The sequence below is a fragment of the Epargyreus clarus genome, unplaced genomic scaffold (assembly GCF_041222505.1).
Source record: "Epargyreus clarus isolate Ecla_fem2 unplaced genomic scaffold, WU_Ecla_fem_2.2 ptg000036l, whole genome shotgun sequence".
Classification (NCBI taxonomy): domain Eukaryota; kingdom Metazoa; phylum Arthropoda; class Insecta; order Lepidoptera; family Hesperiidae; genus Epargyreus; species Epargyreus clarus.
This window is the reverse complement of record NW_027332241.1, coordinates 4,567,191-4,583,754: the sequence shown is the minus strand read 5'-3', so window position 1 is coordinate 4,583,754 and position 16,564 is coordinate 4,567,191. Positions and strand designations below refer to the sequence as shown.

The following is a 16,564-nucleotide window of genomic DNA, read 5'->3' as shown; positions in this document are numbered from 1 at the left end:
CGTCTGAATGATATTCGGATTCATGGGTCTGGGTGTTTGTGTATTCGTGTGGGTTTGTATGTACATAATATAAATGATTTTCTTTCTATATAAGAATAAATTTTAACAACCGAAGCAAAATTTTTTTTTATATTTGTGCTTCTATTACTTATAATTTGTATCATCTAATAAAATTATAAAAAAATGCAGGTCAAATATTTTAACACATAAAAAAATATTTTTAGCCAATAAAAATATGACAATAACACATAAAAAACATACTTACAGTTTATTTAAAAAACCCTCGTAATTTCTTCAAAAAATTATACAACGTATTTTCTTACAACGCACTCAAAAACAATTCGTCACAGTTCCACATTAAAATGAGCACAAAACCATTATATTAACATTATCGTTCTGCATATACATTTAAAATCAATTATTTACTTTACGACCGAGAAATTACGGAATTCTCAACTATTTTTAATCTATATTCATAAGTACGTACGCATTTTTCATCTGTATGCAATACCGCGCTAGTGACACACTTTTAAAAAACGAATACTGTCAATTCCGTTTCACGGCGTTTTAATCGTTTATTATTTTTCATTTGTTTATTTTGTAATCACTTTTAAAAATCGAACACTGACTGTTCCGGTCACATATTTATGTCCCGTCCATTATATTTTTAATTTCACTTTTATAACGAGAATATATCAACATCAAAAGTCTGTAGAATATGAAAATATATTAAGTCCATTTCACACGCGAGTAGAATTAAAATGGCGCCAACCCAAAATTCGGCGTTGGATAGTTGTGACACAGAATGGTAGACGGCCGTCGTACGCGACAATGGCATCCAAACTGAATCTGAAAACATCTTGGCGTTGGTTGTCTCTAATGACGTATGCCTACGTCACTTGGCAATAAATAGCACCAATTTGTTCTTATTCGGTCGTATTTTAATGAACACTCCAATTAAAGTTCAATATTTTGATTAATCAATCATTCGCTGATATTTTACAGATTTGAAGTACTTTGGCTGAATGAAAACGAATATTTTGAACGTTGCAGTTTAAAAAAGAAGTTACAAAAAACCGCCAATCTTTCAGTCAGATCCTATTTATTTTCTACGAACGTTTGACCTAAAAATGTCAAATGGTTTTTCAATCCACAGATTATTTATATGCACTAATAGTTATTTTATTTAGCTCACAAATCACAGTCTTGACAGTTCACTTTTTTATAATTAAAATGAACTAAATTAATTAAAAATAAATAAAAAATATGAAGTCTTATTTTGTAATTAGAATTCAAACACTGCATTCACAAATACACATTCGAAATTTAAAAAAACGCGCGTAAATACAGCAGCTATTTAGTTTTTTTTTATTTCCCACACGCACTAATCACTACGATTAGTTGCAAAGTAAAACTGAATGGCCGATACGCGAATACAGCTAATTTTAAATTTCAAGGTTCTACGTAACATTGGGGTTATGACAATCAGTCATTGTTATATTGACACCTTGTCAATCGAATATAACCAATACTAATTACGTATTGAAGCACGCATACATATTCACATTGTATAATCATTATCTAATGTCATTAAATAATCATAATGGTTAATGGTTATAAGCCTAGTGGTTAAAAAACTCTTGATTGAGGGGTCCGAGGTTCAAATCCCAGGCACGCTCTGATTTACCAAAGTTATGTGCGTATTACAAATTAATTATCACTTGCTAAAACGGTGAAGGAAAACATCGTCAGGAATGCATACCTAAGAAATCTTAAAAAAAATGTTTTCAAAGGTATGTGAAGTCTACCAATACGCACTTGGCCAGCGCGGTGGACTATGGCCTAATCCTTCTTATTCTGAGAGGATATTCTGAGAGGCTCATATTAGACACGCTGTTTACATCGTTATCCAACGAAATATATTGAGCGCCTACTTCAGAAATATGTACTAAACCAACATTTATTTCAATTATTTTTAAGCTATTGCATAGCTTTTATCGCGGGCTTTGAGCGCGGCGACCGAATCGAGAAATTCCGTAACGAAAATAAGTAACACCTTTCAACAACTCGGTTGCCTGGAGACTTGATATCCAACTATCAAGTCTCCAGGCAACCGAGTTGTTGACTGTCAATAGAAAAATATGGATATAATTGAATAAAGTATTATTTTACATTCCTTATTATTTTATTTGATATTGGCGACGAGATGTCGAATAAACTAAAAAACAATAAGGAAATACGAGACACATTACGTGGGTTAATGAAACGAACCGAAAATTACATTTCGGGAATAGAAAAAATTGACATTGAAGAAATAAATATACGACTGAATTCTTTACAAGAAAATTTGAACAAATTCTACGCGATTCAAGAAAAAATTGAATGGCTTACAGAAGAAGAAAATTTAGAAGAGGAAATAAAATACAGGTACGAATTTGAAGAAATATATACAAAGCTAAAATTTAAATTTTTGAATGTACAAAAAGAAAATAATCGGCTAATACCTGAATGTTCTTTTATATCAGCAAGAGCGGAAGTTTATTTGATAAACTGTTAACTGTCAAGGCACGCTTGAGACGTACACCTAATACAAAAGAGTTATCACCTTATCAGTTAATGTTCGGCAGAGAGGTAAGAACCTATATGCATGCCTTATTTAAGAAATCCGCCCCACTATCCAGATTACATTACAATGCACCGCCAACGCAGGAGTTCGGACAAGGTGATAAGGTACAAGTCCGCAGTTACACCAACCCAAGAGTTAAATGTTAGTTCGGAGTCGTTATCCGAAGATTAGGTAGACTCCATTATGAAGTCAGAACTGAAAATGGCATACTGGTGCGCCGTCACCTTGACCAAATGCTGCCGGCGCCCCTGGTGGTGTAAGTGAAAATAGCGGTGGAGGACTGTTGGATATCAAGTCTCCAGGCAACCGAGTTGTTGACTGTCAATAGAAAAATATGGATATAATTGAATAAAGTATTATTTTACATTCCTTATTATTTTATTTGATAACCTTAATTCGTCAACTTGAACACAGATGGCAGTAATACACATTTTTTTATAATCCGTGCAGAAATCTTAAAATTGCGTGAACTATATTTTATATTCCCATTATAAAATTCAAAATTATATTACCATATTATCCAAATAATATGTTTTATCAACATAAGCTATGTTGAATTCTGGATTGATAAAATAACGTAAAAGAGTGTTTGTTATTTTTAAACGTACAATTACAACTGACAGACTTGACAGCACAAAATCAAAACGCCATTATGATTTATGGTACAAATAATTTGTGTACAAAGTGTTTTAAATATGAATAAACAAAGTGCATTTATTAATGAAAAATGCGATGTACCTGTAACATTCGGCCAAATGTCACAGGCACATCGCATTGATCCATTTATATTGCTGGTTGTTAATACTTTATGTCACTTATTAAATACTTTTCTATTTTATATTTTAGAATGTTCAGTCTTGCTTGGAGTTATGAAATGTCAGCTGATATTTGCAATGTCTTATATAATGGAGATATGATAAAATAGTGGATAAAGATGTATTAATGTAAATGTTGATGATTATGGAAGAATATATTGTATTTCTGGAATTCCTTCTGAGCGTTTTCATAGCATAAAAAATGCTATGCAATAGCTTTACCGCGGCAGTCTCCGAGTGCCACACGTATTTTTTTACTTTGTAGTGACATAGAAGTCGGTTGTATTTAATTGTTAAATTTTTTTTAAGTCGCATTTTTGCATAATTTGATGACGGAAAACGGAATTATTAATTAATTTATTCCGTTGCAGGCAGTCCACCTGTATACGATATTAATATTCAATCTATCGAATGTTTGGCCTACTAAATTCAATCTTTGAATGGTTAAAATTTACAGATTGATTATCAATAATAGGCGTTGGTCCTCCCTAAGATCGGCCACATATCCCTTGCAATCTAAGTCAAACGCCTATTATGACGCCAATTTTGTACCCATCGAAAATTTTGACTATTTAAGACTACAAAAAAATACAAATTTCGATTTTTAATACACAAAACCTATTTAAAATAAAATGGCGTCTAATCTTCGCAAAATTCAGAAGGTTACAGCAATATTTAACCTTCATATATTCCGTTTTGTTGTGTTAAGCAAGTGACAATGATATATCACATGGCCGTATTTATAGTAACTATTCTATTATAGTAACATATTCATATCTATATATAGTATATATATAAAAAATACGTGTGGCACTCGGAGACTGCCGCGGTAAAGCTATTGCATAGCATTTTTTATGCTATGAAAACGCTCAGAAGGAATTCCAGAAATACAATATATTGTTCCATAATCATCAACATTTACATTAATACATCTTTATCCACTATTTTATCATATCTCCATTATATAAGACATTGCAAATATCAGCTGACATTTCATAACTCCAAGCAAGACTGAACATTCTAAAATATAAAATAGAAAAGTATTTAATAAGTGACATAAAGTATTAACAACCAACAATATAAATGGATCAATGCGATATGCCTGTGACATTTGGCCGAATGTTACAGGTACATCGCATTTTTCATTAATAAATGCACTTTGTTTATTCATATTTAAAACACTTTGTACACAAATTATTTGTACCATAAATCATAATGGCGTTTTGATTTTGTGCTGTCAAGTCTGTCAGTTGTAATTGTACGTTTAAAAATAACAAACACTCTTTTACGTTATTTTATCAATCCAGAATTCAACATAGCTTATGTTGATAAAGCATATTATTTGGATAATATGGTAATATAATTTTGAATTTTATAATGGGAATATAAAATATACTTCACGCAATTTTAAGATTTCTGCACGGATTATAAAAAAATGTGTATTACTGCCATCTGTGTTCAAGTTGACGAATTAAGGTTATCAAATAAAATAATAAGAAATGTAAAATAATACTTTATTCAATTATATCCATATTTTTCTATTGACAGTCAACAACTCGGTTGCCTGGAGACTTGATATCCAACAGTCCTCCACCGCTATTTTCACTTACACCACCAGGGGCGCCGGCAGCATTTGGTCAAGGTGACGGCGCACCAGTATGCCATTTTCAGTTCTGACTTCATAATGGAGTCTACCTAATCTTCGGATGACGACTCCGAACTCCCATTTAACTTTTGGGTTGGTGTAACTGCGGACTTGTACTTTATCACCTTGTCCGAACTCCTGCGTTGGCAGTGCATTGTAATGTAATCTGGATAGTGGGGCGGATTTCTTAAATAAGGCATGCATATAGGTTCTTACCTCTCTGCCGAACATTAACTGATAAGGTGATAACTCTTTTGTATTAGGTGTACGTCTCAAGCGTGCCTTGACAGTTAACAGTTTATCAAATAAACTTCCGCTCTTGCTGATATAAAAGAACATTCAGGTATTAGCCGATTATTTTCTTTTTGTACATTCAAAAATTTAAATTTTAGCTTTGTATATATTTCTTCAAATTCGTACCTGTATTTTATTTCCTCTTCTAAATTTTCTTCTTCTGTAAGCCATTCAATTTTTTCTTGAATCGCGTAGAATTTGTTCAAATTTTCTTGTAAAGAATTCAGTCGTATATTTATTTCTTCAATGTCAATTTTTTCTATTCCCGAAATGTAATTTTCGGTTCGTTTCATTAACCCACGTAATGTGTCTCGTATTTCCTTATTGTTTTTTAGTTTATTCGACATCTCGTCGCCAATATCAAATAAAATAATAAGGAATGTAAAATAATACTTTATTCAATTATATCCATATTTTTCTATTGACAGTCAACAACTCGGTTGCCTGGAGACTTGATAGTTGAATATCAAGTCTCCAGGCAACCGAGTTGTTGAAAGGTGTTACTTATTTTCGTTACGGAATTTCTCGATTCGGTCGCCGCGCTCAAAGCCCGCGATAAAAGCTATGCAATAGCTTAAAAATGAATGTTTTTCTGTATCCCCTTTATCGAATCGTAAACTATGCATTTGATCATGTGATGATCTTTAGCAAAGTTGTTGTGCATGAGCCCACGAAGGTTTCTGAGTTGGTACGAACAATTTTCGACAGATGGCGCCACTGTCATTCCATTGAAGGTACAAATTTCCAGTTATCCATATGTATGTCATTTTTTTTAACTCGGACGAAGTCGGGGACAGTAATAGTTTATAATATTTAAATAGCAAACAAACATGCCACCTAATGGTAAGTGTCTACTGCCGCGCATGGACATCTGTAATCAACCCCAGATAATATTCTTATCTGAAGTAGGTAGACCACGGATACGTTGCTACTTTTAACAACTAAGTTGGAACGCCTGGGATAAGTATGTCTTCCTTTAACGGTTTGGTTTAAATCAGAAACATGTGTGACAGTGGTGCCGCCGGAGTTGAACCTCAAAAAGTTCTACCACCTTTAAAACTTTACATTTGATTATCTAATAATTCGATAATTTCTAACACGTCATATATTAAAAAAAATGCAACTACTTGTCTGAAACCTCTAACGGGACTAAAACAAACCTCTAGGCCATAGCTTCCCAAATTATAATTAATTACAGTCCGCGCCAAACTGCTAGTCCGCTCTGAAGTTGTTACAAGCAGGTGTAGTCATACACTTTGCTATGGCGACGCGATTCATTTCTATATTCGGAGCGGACTAGCTTCTACGTGGACTATACAACACTATGAATACGGTGTCGCTCCATCAGTGACGTCATATACCATAACAAATGGGTGTCACGCAAAACAGGTATTTAATGGTTCGTAGTAATTAGAGAGACACAGTCCACTTAGCGTTAACTTACTAATGGGATTCACAAAGTTTGTTAAGAATAGAAACTTCGACTCCGGCAACAACGTCGATTCCAGAGTACCTGAAGCAAAAGTTTCAGTATCTCAGTGATTTCAAATTTCACTGTATGATTAAAATAATATTGTTTTAAGAGATGGTAGTAACCCCCCTGAACTCGATTAAAAAGTCTTTGATTGGCAATTAAATAAACAAGGAACTACTTTCTGTATTTTTTTCAAAATTCTAGTCTCAGTTAAAGAGATAGGGAATAGTCCGTTTCGTCTTCTTTTTTGGATAACTCCAAAAGTATGTATCGTATTATAGAAAGGTAATAAAAATATATTTGAGATCCCTAAAACAAGGCGTTTCAACTGATATGCTCGATAGAGTATTCTAAACTTCTTTTTTTACATTTTATTATGTAACGGGTACTCACGATATGCGTTTTTTATTGCCGATATTTCGACCCAGTTGCATGGATCGTGGTCACGGCGAAACAGCGGTGGCGGGGAGAAACCGATGACAAGTACTAGTGGTAGATTAATCTATCTACCCTACGTCTAGTTCGTTTTTCTTTTCTAGGTTCCATATCATGACACACAACACTAACAATATCCTTACGCACCGTACTTTGTACTATTTGTGAATTGCATTCTTCTTTTTTACATTTTTCATTTCTCCTCCGAAAGTCACCCTTTAATTCAAAATTTAGTTGTTTATTATACTTCTTAGGGTCACGGAAAAGAATGAGTACCAAAATTTCATGGAAACGTAAAAATCTATTGCAAATACGCCTAGTTCGTAGTAATTTCAATTTAATCATTGACGTTCATAGCGTGATAGATTTAGAACAAAGATATCAGGGAATTTTGTAGGAAAAGGGTTGTAAAAAGGGTCATTTGGCTCGGACAAAATTCATTCCATTAAATGGACTATTGTCAAGACTTGCATGGCGGTATTACAGGGTTTCGGATTTGATTCTCGACCAGGTCATACCCGTAACTTAGGGATAGAAGGGCATAGGGAAAGTAGCAAGTACGAAGTGATAGCCTAGTGGTTTATTCTCGGCCCGTCAAGGGTCCGAGGTTCAAATCTGAGACCTCTGATTTTTCAAAGTTATGTGCGTATAAGAAATTAATTATCACTTGCGTAAACGGTGAAGGAAAACATCGTGAGTACACCTGCAGTCCTGAGCGATTTATAAAAAAATCTCAAACATGTGTCAAGTGTACCAATATGTACTAGAACAGCGCGGTGGACTATGGCCTAATCCTTCTCATTCTGAGAGGAGACCCGTGCCCAGCAGTGGGACAGTGATGGGTTGATGTCGAGCACAGGGATACCACTCTGTATTTAAATCATATGTAATAACGGTCTTCCCTAAGAAACCCTCTGTGTTCGACTCCGGCGGCAATGCCGTCACATCTATTTCTGCCTAATAGTTAGTTAAAAACAGCAGTATTAAGCGCTGCTGTCCATGGACGGCAGTAGCTTGCCTGTAGGTGGACTGCATGCTCGTCTGCTACTTCAAGATAAACGAAAAATATTTAGGTAAAAGGTTAGGCAAAAACCTACTAAAACTAAAACCTCTTTGCCAATTATTTTTGACAGACAATTTACATTTTTGACGTAAATGTCTCTATTGACGTCACCAGTGTGTGGACATTAGTTAAGTAATTATAAATAAGGTTGAACTGGTTATTAAGTAATGAATATACGAGTATGTACTTATAATTGGGGACAACTTGTAATATGTTAGTTTTTTTTTAGTTTTTAGAGTTCCGTATCAAAATTATAAAAACGGAACCCTATTACTAAGCATCCGCTGTCTGTCCGTCTGTCACAGGGCTCTATCTTTGGAACCGTAATAGATAGACACTTGAAATTTTTATAGAGTACTAGCTGACCCGGCAAACGTTGTATTGCCATATAAATAAAAAAAATATTAAGGCTGAACAACCCTTATCACTTACGGCTTTGAAAAATAGATAGAATATTTGAAACTACGATGGTAGCGAAGTCTGTCGAATCCAATGTGAAACATTTCAAAATCAACAACTACTTACGAATTAAAAATTGATTAAAAAAACCTTTTCCCACGGACTAAATTGTGAATCTAAACCATTCTCAAGTCCCCTTGAACACACACAACAAATTTCTTCAAAATCAGTCCAGTCCTTTAGGAGGAGTTCGGTGACATACACACGCACATAAGAATATATATATATATATATATATATATATATATATATATATATATATATATATATATATATATATATATATATATATATATAAAGATGTATAACGGTGGCCGCTATAACAACAAATACTAAAAATAAAAAAAATCAAAATAAATGGGGTTCGCCATACAATAAACCGCTGTTTCTCTGCGTTAAACCGTAATAGGTAGACAGCTCAAATTTCCAAAATACATTTTCTTCTATGGCTGTTATGACAACAAATACAATAAAGGAAAAACAAATGCTGATTTGGTGGTACATCGGGTACAAAACAAATACAGGTCTGTATACAGAACATTCCGAGTGCAAGTTCCACTCACACTTGATCAATTACTTACAAATACTTACAGATTTTTTTAAATCAAATCATATCAAACATCTTTATTTGCCAAATAAGGTACAAAACTTTGGTGCAATCTGTCCTAAGATACAAGAACCCTCTTATTTTACCATTTCGGCGTGCAAATATGGTTATAAACTCAATTTCATGTTAACATACTGTGTTTTAATCGCATAACACAATTAGTCACATTGACGTAATTACACAATAATATCACATGACAGTAAAAAAACAAAATAATAAAATAATAATAAAAATAAAATTGTTACAATTTTTATATTGACATTTAGCTTCCTGTGTCTATGGGTGCTAGCGACTTTGCTATTTCATAAAACTGCTTAAAATCAAGTTACTTACCTCCACGACAGTGCTGGCTCTGAAGAGGTAGCATTGTAACAGACCTTCCTTCTCATTCAGGAGTATGTAGAACAGCTCTTCTGGTCTCCCTGGTACCTGACTTGCCCTGGAAAAAGAATTACGTTTAATGGTAGAACCCTTTGTGGTTTGAAGGAAGCACCATCGCCACACCTATTTTTGCCTGATAATAGCAGTGTAGCGCTGCTTTGTTCTGGTTTGAAGGTGGTAAGGGAGACATAGTTTTCCGAGGCGTTCCAACTTAGTCCTCTAAGGCAGCAGCGGATCTGTTGCCAACCTTAGACAGGAATGTCTAATCCTATCTGGGATTGATTACAGATGTCCATGGGCGGCAGTCACTTACCATCAGGTGGACTGCATGCTCGTCTACTACTGCTATATTATAAAAAAAGATCTTATCATATCAGGAGTTGATTACAGATGTCCATTGGCATCAGTCACTTACCATCAGGTGGACTGCATGCTCATCTGCTACTCCTATGTTATAAAAAAACTCATTTTTTCATATTAAAAGTTTAAGTAAATAACCTTTAGTAATATATAACTATTCTGTAACCAAATTTTTCAAAAAAATATGATCGTACCTCAAAATGTCGACCAGGCGATGCACGATGACGGGTTCAAAGTTCCCATTGTAGGCTTTTAGGCAACCCTCTTCAACCGCTATGCTTAACTGTGGACAATGGCAAGCATAAGAATATAATTCTAAAATTAAATAAAATAAAAAAATATAGTTCAAAAAACTAAAAAAACACGCTTTTATGATAAAATCAACTAAAAAGTAGAAAATATTTTCAATCTAGGAATCAATTAAGGAACAGTAAATTGTATAATTATGAAAATGGGGTGCTCCACGTATCAGTTTTCGAAAAGAACCCCACACTTTGTCTTGCCTCGAAAATCGTTAATCCTGAGGATGTGGATATAATGGTACAAAATTATTAGAATCGTTTATTGTCATCGGTTTTCGATATTTTTTCAAAATTTTGAATTAACCTGAACGTTCAAAGTGGATAGAAATCGGGTTCAAAGATTCCGTTACTCTGTTAGGTACATACATACAACCCAAGCTAAAATAATAGCGTGTTAAAAATAAAAAAAAGGCGGCGTCAAGCGCGCGTACTCAGGGCGTCCAAATGGTCGACGTCCTGTTGGCCGCCCAAAATACCGCTGGGCAGACAGGGTCGAGGCAGGTCGAAGGAACCCTTCATGGTTCGATTCCAGCGGCACCACCGCCACACCTATATCTGCCTAATAACAGCAGTGTTAACGCTGCTGTGTTCTGGTTTGAAGGGTGTGGTAAATGAGACATACTTTTCCCATGCGTTCCAGCTTAGTCCTCAGGGGCAGCGGCGCTGTGGCCGACCTCAGGTAGGCATATCTAATCCTATCTGGGGTTGATTACATATGTCCATGGGCGGCAGTAGCTACTTACCATCAGGTGGACTGCATACTCGTCTGCTATGGACTAAATTATAAGAAAAAATATTATGGACTTTTAACAGTACCTTATCTCTTGTGCGTGTGGCCCGGATCTCCCTCAGCAACCAGGGTAGCATGCAGCTGGAGAACCGCCGGTCCATTGCCGTGTAGCCCAGGTACGTCACCGATGTCAGCTTGGTCTTCATTGTGGGGACCTGGGGAAAGTTTTTAGTTGTAAACTGTTTCTCCATAACACCTTGTGAAGTGGTGGTAGCTGTATTGACATTCAAAAAGTGATCTATAAAGAACCTATTTTGAATTTGAAAAAAATTAAATTGTAATAAACGTATCTGTTTTTTTACTGTATGGATTCGAGATTTAGAATGTGTAGCTGTATGTAGAAATGTCATTGACCTGTGTTGATTATGTGCGGGGAATATGGGTGCTTCTTCTTATGCATATGGGTCTGAGGTGCGTCACTGAGTGCGTGTGTTTGACATCAAAATCTGGGAGTCTGAAGATCGAATTATAGACACATTCTGATTTTTAAATTGCAATCGTGTTAGAAACCTTTATTTGGTCATATTAATCTTATATATAAAATTCTCGTGTCACAATGTTAGTTACCGTACTCCTCCGAGCCCAGAAGTGGGACCATAATGAGTTAAGGTTACGTATATGCCTTTTTTATAATATGTGATAAGAGTTGTTCACCCTTACCATTTTTTATTTATATGGCAACACAACGTTTGCCGGGTCAGCTAGTAAGGTACCTACTTAATTGGATCATGACAAGTTCAAAAACTTTTTGCGTTTTAGTGGACAAGTTATGATTATAGCATTTTTTGTGAATGTTATATTATTATTAAATTAAAATATTCCATCCAAGAGGATACAACGAAAATATTAAAACAGGTTTTTAAGGAAGTTATTTTGCTTTTTGAAGTAATTTAAAGGATTAAATGCAAATTTATATATAGCAAATAGTTTTGAAGCAACTCCGTTTAAGTTACACATATCTACATATATACGAACCAAGGCATACTTGAAGGTGGTAGAACCCTTTGTGGTTCGACTCCGGCGGCACTACCGCCACACCTATTTCTGCCATAACAGCAGTGTTAAGCGCTGCTGTGTTCTTTGAAAGATGTGGGAAAGGAGATATTTATACTTGTCCGAGGCGTTCCAGCTTAGTCCTCAGGGGTAGCGAATCTGTGGCCAACCTCAGGTAGGATAATGTAATCCTATCTGGGGTTTACTACCATGTCCATGGGAGGCAGCAGCCACTTGCCATTCGATAAAAGTCTACCCTCAGTTGACCAAGGTGACTATGGCCTAACTCCTCTTATTCTATGTAAAACCCTAGCCAAGTAGTACCAGAATTAACCTTTAAATGGCCCTTTTCAACGAAAACCACCAATCATCATATTTCCCATAAATCTCATTGAATACTTGGCATAGTGTAAGATTATGGAGAGCCTTGGCAAAGGTCGGCGATTTAGGTTTATGGTTTATCGAGGTTACTGTTATTATGTAATTATTTTTCTTGGCGTGGTTATAAGAAGTTATGCGCCTTTCGAGTTAAGGAAAAGTATTGTTAAAACTTTTTATAATATAAAGCGTAACTTTTAATTACAATAGAAAAGATAAATAATTAAAATACTTAAACATAATCTACAATTTTAAATTAAAACATAAATAATAATATTATTTATTTATTGTCAATTTATGGATAATAATTACGATACGAATCGATAATTATAATAGGATACAATACAAAAAAACAATTTTATAAATACATAATTAAACTTAAATTTTTTAGAGATTTGTTTCGCACAAAGTTTTCTTTATCTTTATATAGCACGTGACAATTAATCTATACATATAAATAAAAATGGAGTGTCTGTTTTTAATATTGAAATAACCTCTTTTTATTACATGCACCAAAATATACCATATGAATATACATACGGTACATACACCAAAATAACATTTTTTACAATTTTTGTTTGTCTGTCTGTTTGCTCTGGCTAATCTCTGAAAATCTCTAATCTCTGGCTGGACCGATTTTACGGGACTTTTATTGGCAGGTAGCAGATGTAATAAGGAGCTCCCGCTTATACTTAGCATTCTAAATTATTCAGGCAATTTTAGAAATTTTAAAATTCTATCGTAGAATTCGCAGATCGCAACAACAGCGTACATTTAAAACCTAGATTGTTTGTGCAAACATTGGCGATTCCTTCCAAACATTTGTCACAATATACAAATATGCGAATTTTCTCACAGACAAAAAATACCAATAGTATTGATGACAATATCCCGTTTTTGAAAACATTTTGGGAAATTCTCAGACCTAAGTTTCCTTGTTTTTATTGACATAGAAATACATAAAATTCTCAATGTTAAGATTCCATACATTATCTTATTTATAAAATTCTCGTGTCACAATGAGTGATAAGGGTTGTTCACCCTTAACATTTTTTTATTTATATGGCAACACGTTTGCCGGGTCAGCTAGTATTTATATAAAACAAGGTCAAAAGGTTAATTGGTAATATTTGGTGGTAAAATCCTTCGAGGTTTGACATCGGTGGTACCACCGTCACATATATTCCTGGCTTATCACAATCGACATATATATCCGAGGAATTACTACTTAGTATCTAGTAGTGCTAAAATCGGCACCTGAGCGTTGCTACCTAACTACCCCTGAGGACTAAGTGAGAACGCCTTATATAAGTAAGTCTCAATTACGACTTCCTTCAAACTGAACACAGCAGCGCATGACGCTGTTATTATTAAGCATAAATAGGTGTATCGGTGGTGCCTCCGATATCGAATCACAAATACTCCGGCGGCACCACCGCCACACCTATTTCTGCCTAACAACAGCAGTGTTAACGCTGCTGTGATCTGGTTTGAAGGGTGTGGTAAATGAGACATACTTTTCCGAGCCGTTCCAGCTTAGTCCTCAGGGGTAGCGCATCTGTGGCCGACCTCAGGAATCTAAACCTATCTGGAGATGATTACAGATGTCTATGGGCGGCAGTAGCCACTTACCATCAGGTAGACTGCATGATCGTCTGTCGAAAAACTTATTCAGTACCACCATTCAGTCTTCAGATCTTCAGAAATATACAGCCATTTTACACAAATACATTTTTTTCGAATTCTGATAAAATTTGAATTCTATCCACAGATTAGTATAATATAAAAAAAAGTAGTTTTTAGATCATTTACGATTTACGAATGAAACGATATTTCTCCGCACTTTTTCTTCGGTTTCGTGTTTTTGCACCACTTAACTGCGCATGTCGACATTGTTCCGCGTAAATTACGCCATAACAGCCATTAAATGGCTGACAGAATTGTCAGCCGTTTAATGGCTTCCTTCAATTACAAGGCGGTGAGATATCTATACTTATCTATGGTTACTATCGTAAACATAATGCACACATAGATTAGTAAAGATGCTTCGCCGCCTTGAAAATCTTGAAATTGAATGAAGCCACAAACGGCTTATTAGTAAGATCTTTTTTTGAATTCTTGGCAAATAAAAACATTTTTTGATAAAAATTACGAATAAAGAACTAATACTGCGTAATTTACATAATAAATAAATAATTGTTTCAAATATTTTAGGGACATTTTAGCACGGAGACGTGGCAAAACTATTTTACGCAACTATTTCAATTCTCAAAACTGGGTACATTTTCTTGTTAGGAGTGAGTAATCTTTACTAATCTCTGAATGCATACGACAACTATAAACATGAACGACGGTAAAAAATAAGTAGGTTAATGTAAATATGCAAATTTAACTGTTTACGTCATATTTACTAAGAAAAAATACGTATAAAGCACTTTAGGAACCAATAATTCATTTTTTAAATAAAATAGTCTGAATATAAATGAATAATTAATATTCATAATCTATCTATCTATCTATACTATATAAAGAGGAAAACTTTGTTTGTTTGTTTGATTGTAATGAATAGGCTCAAAAACTACTGAACCGATTTTAAAAATTCTTTCACCACTCGAAAGCTACAGTATCCACGAGTAACATAGGCTATATTTTATATGAAATATATATTTGATAATTTGATTTTGAGGTGGTACAAAGTTTGCCGGGTCAGCTAGTATTATGATATTTGCAAATCTTTAACCAATTAAATTGTAATTTATGGTTGGTCATGGTTAAGATAAGTACCAACATTTCGTGTTTGAAACTTCCTTATTTAGGACAGAGATATATTATTACTGTTCATTAAATGCCTCTTAATGAATGTATGAAATAAAAATTACTAAAAATTTCCTGTAAAATACTTAACATTTGTATTCGTCTCTAAAAATATAAAAGGATAATGTTCCCTATTTACTATTAATATTAAATAGGTAAATAATAAATATTATTATACAAAGATTTAAAAGCGAAATCAGTCAAATATATATTTAAATTTTGTGTGCTGCCATATAAATTTGTTTACAATTAACCAATGACGATATGTAATTCATTTTTTATTCACAGAAAGGCTTCGCCATTCATATATAGTGTTAATAAAAAGTAAATTTGAATTAGAACAATATAATCTTACCTTAATGCAAGCTTTGATTGAATACAGTCCCTACTGTCGATGCAAGAAATCAATACCACTCACATAGAAACACTCGCAAGACATAATTCACACGAAAAACTCTATCACAAACACAATCTGCTCAAAATTTCACGTAACAGACAAACGAAAGACATTTTCTTAAATAATAATCGAGTAATATCTCGCTCCACAATTATTTTGCACGGAACCAAAACAATGAGCAAGCGAAGTATGAATATATTATGGAAAAGGAAAACTACAAACATCGCGATTGTGTGTGCTATCTTCCTTCTCTTTCTAGTTCCCCATAATTATGATACGATCTCTTTCGCACATAAAAGTGTATTCAGCGCCATCTATATTTCAGTACTCCTAACTAATATTAAGGCCAAGATTCTTCAGCAAACTATTACGTAGTTTTCAAAAACACTCCATAGATGACGTTAAATGGTTCTTCTACTCGACAACAGATGGCAGTAGTAATCAGTGGCTTTTTCGCACTTAAAACTGTATTCACTGCCATCTATATTTCAGAACTAATATTGCAATCAGGTTGCTGGAGTATTACGTAGTTCCTACAACACTCGATAGATGGCATTAAATGGTTCTTCTATTTGACAACAGATGGCATCAGTAATCATTGGCAGTTTTTGTATTCGACAAATGCCTTTATTTTTAATGAAACGACTTTAAAAAATGGATAAATATATCTAGTTGACGTTATATAAAAATTTTAATTTAATATGATTTTTATAATAGTCAAGTAGCATATA

General features: G+C 34.2%; 1 protein-coding gene across 1 annotated transcript in view; it reads right to left on the bottom strand.

Moving 5' to 3' along the window:
* The window catches only part of plx (PTB_TBC1D1_like and TBC domain-containing protein plx), a 63,437-nt gene extending 47,416 nt beyond the window's left edge, over positions 1 to 16,021 (bottom strand). Inside the window, exons 1-4 of the mRNA XM_073092491.1 lie at positions 15,792 to 16,021; positions 11,278 to 11,406; positions 10,354 to 10,442; positions 9,752 to 9,857 (exon numbers count right to left, since the gene is read on the bottom strand). Coding sequence (XP_072948592.1) covers positions 9,752 to 9,857; positions 10,354 to 10,442; positions 11,278 to 11,397 — 315 coding nt within the window. The 5' untranslated portion in view covers positions 11,398 to 11,406; positions 15,792 to 16,021. The remainder of the gene's footprint in view (positions 1 to 9,751; positions 9,858 to 10,353; positions 10,443 to 11,277; positions 11,407 to 15,791) is intronic.
* Between the last annotated feature and the right edge of the window lie 543 nt (positions 16,022 to 16,564).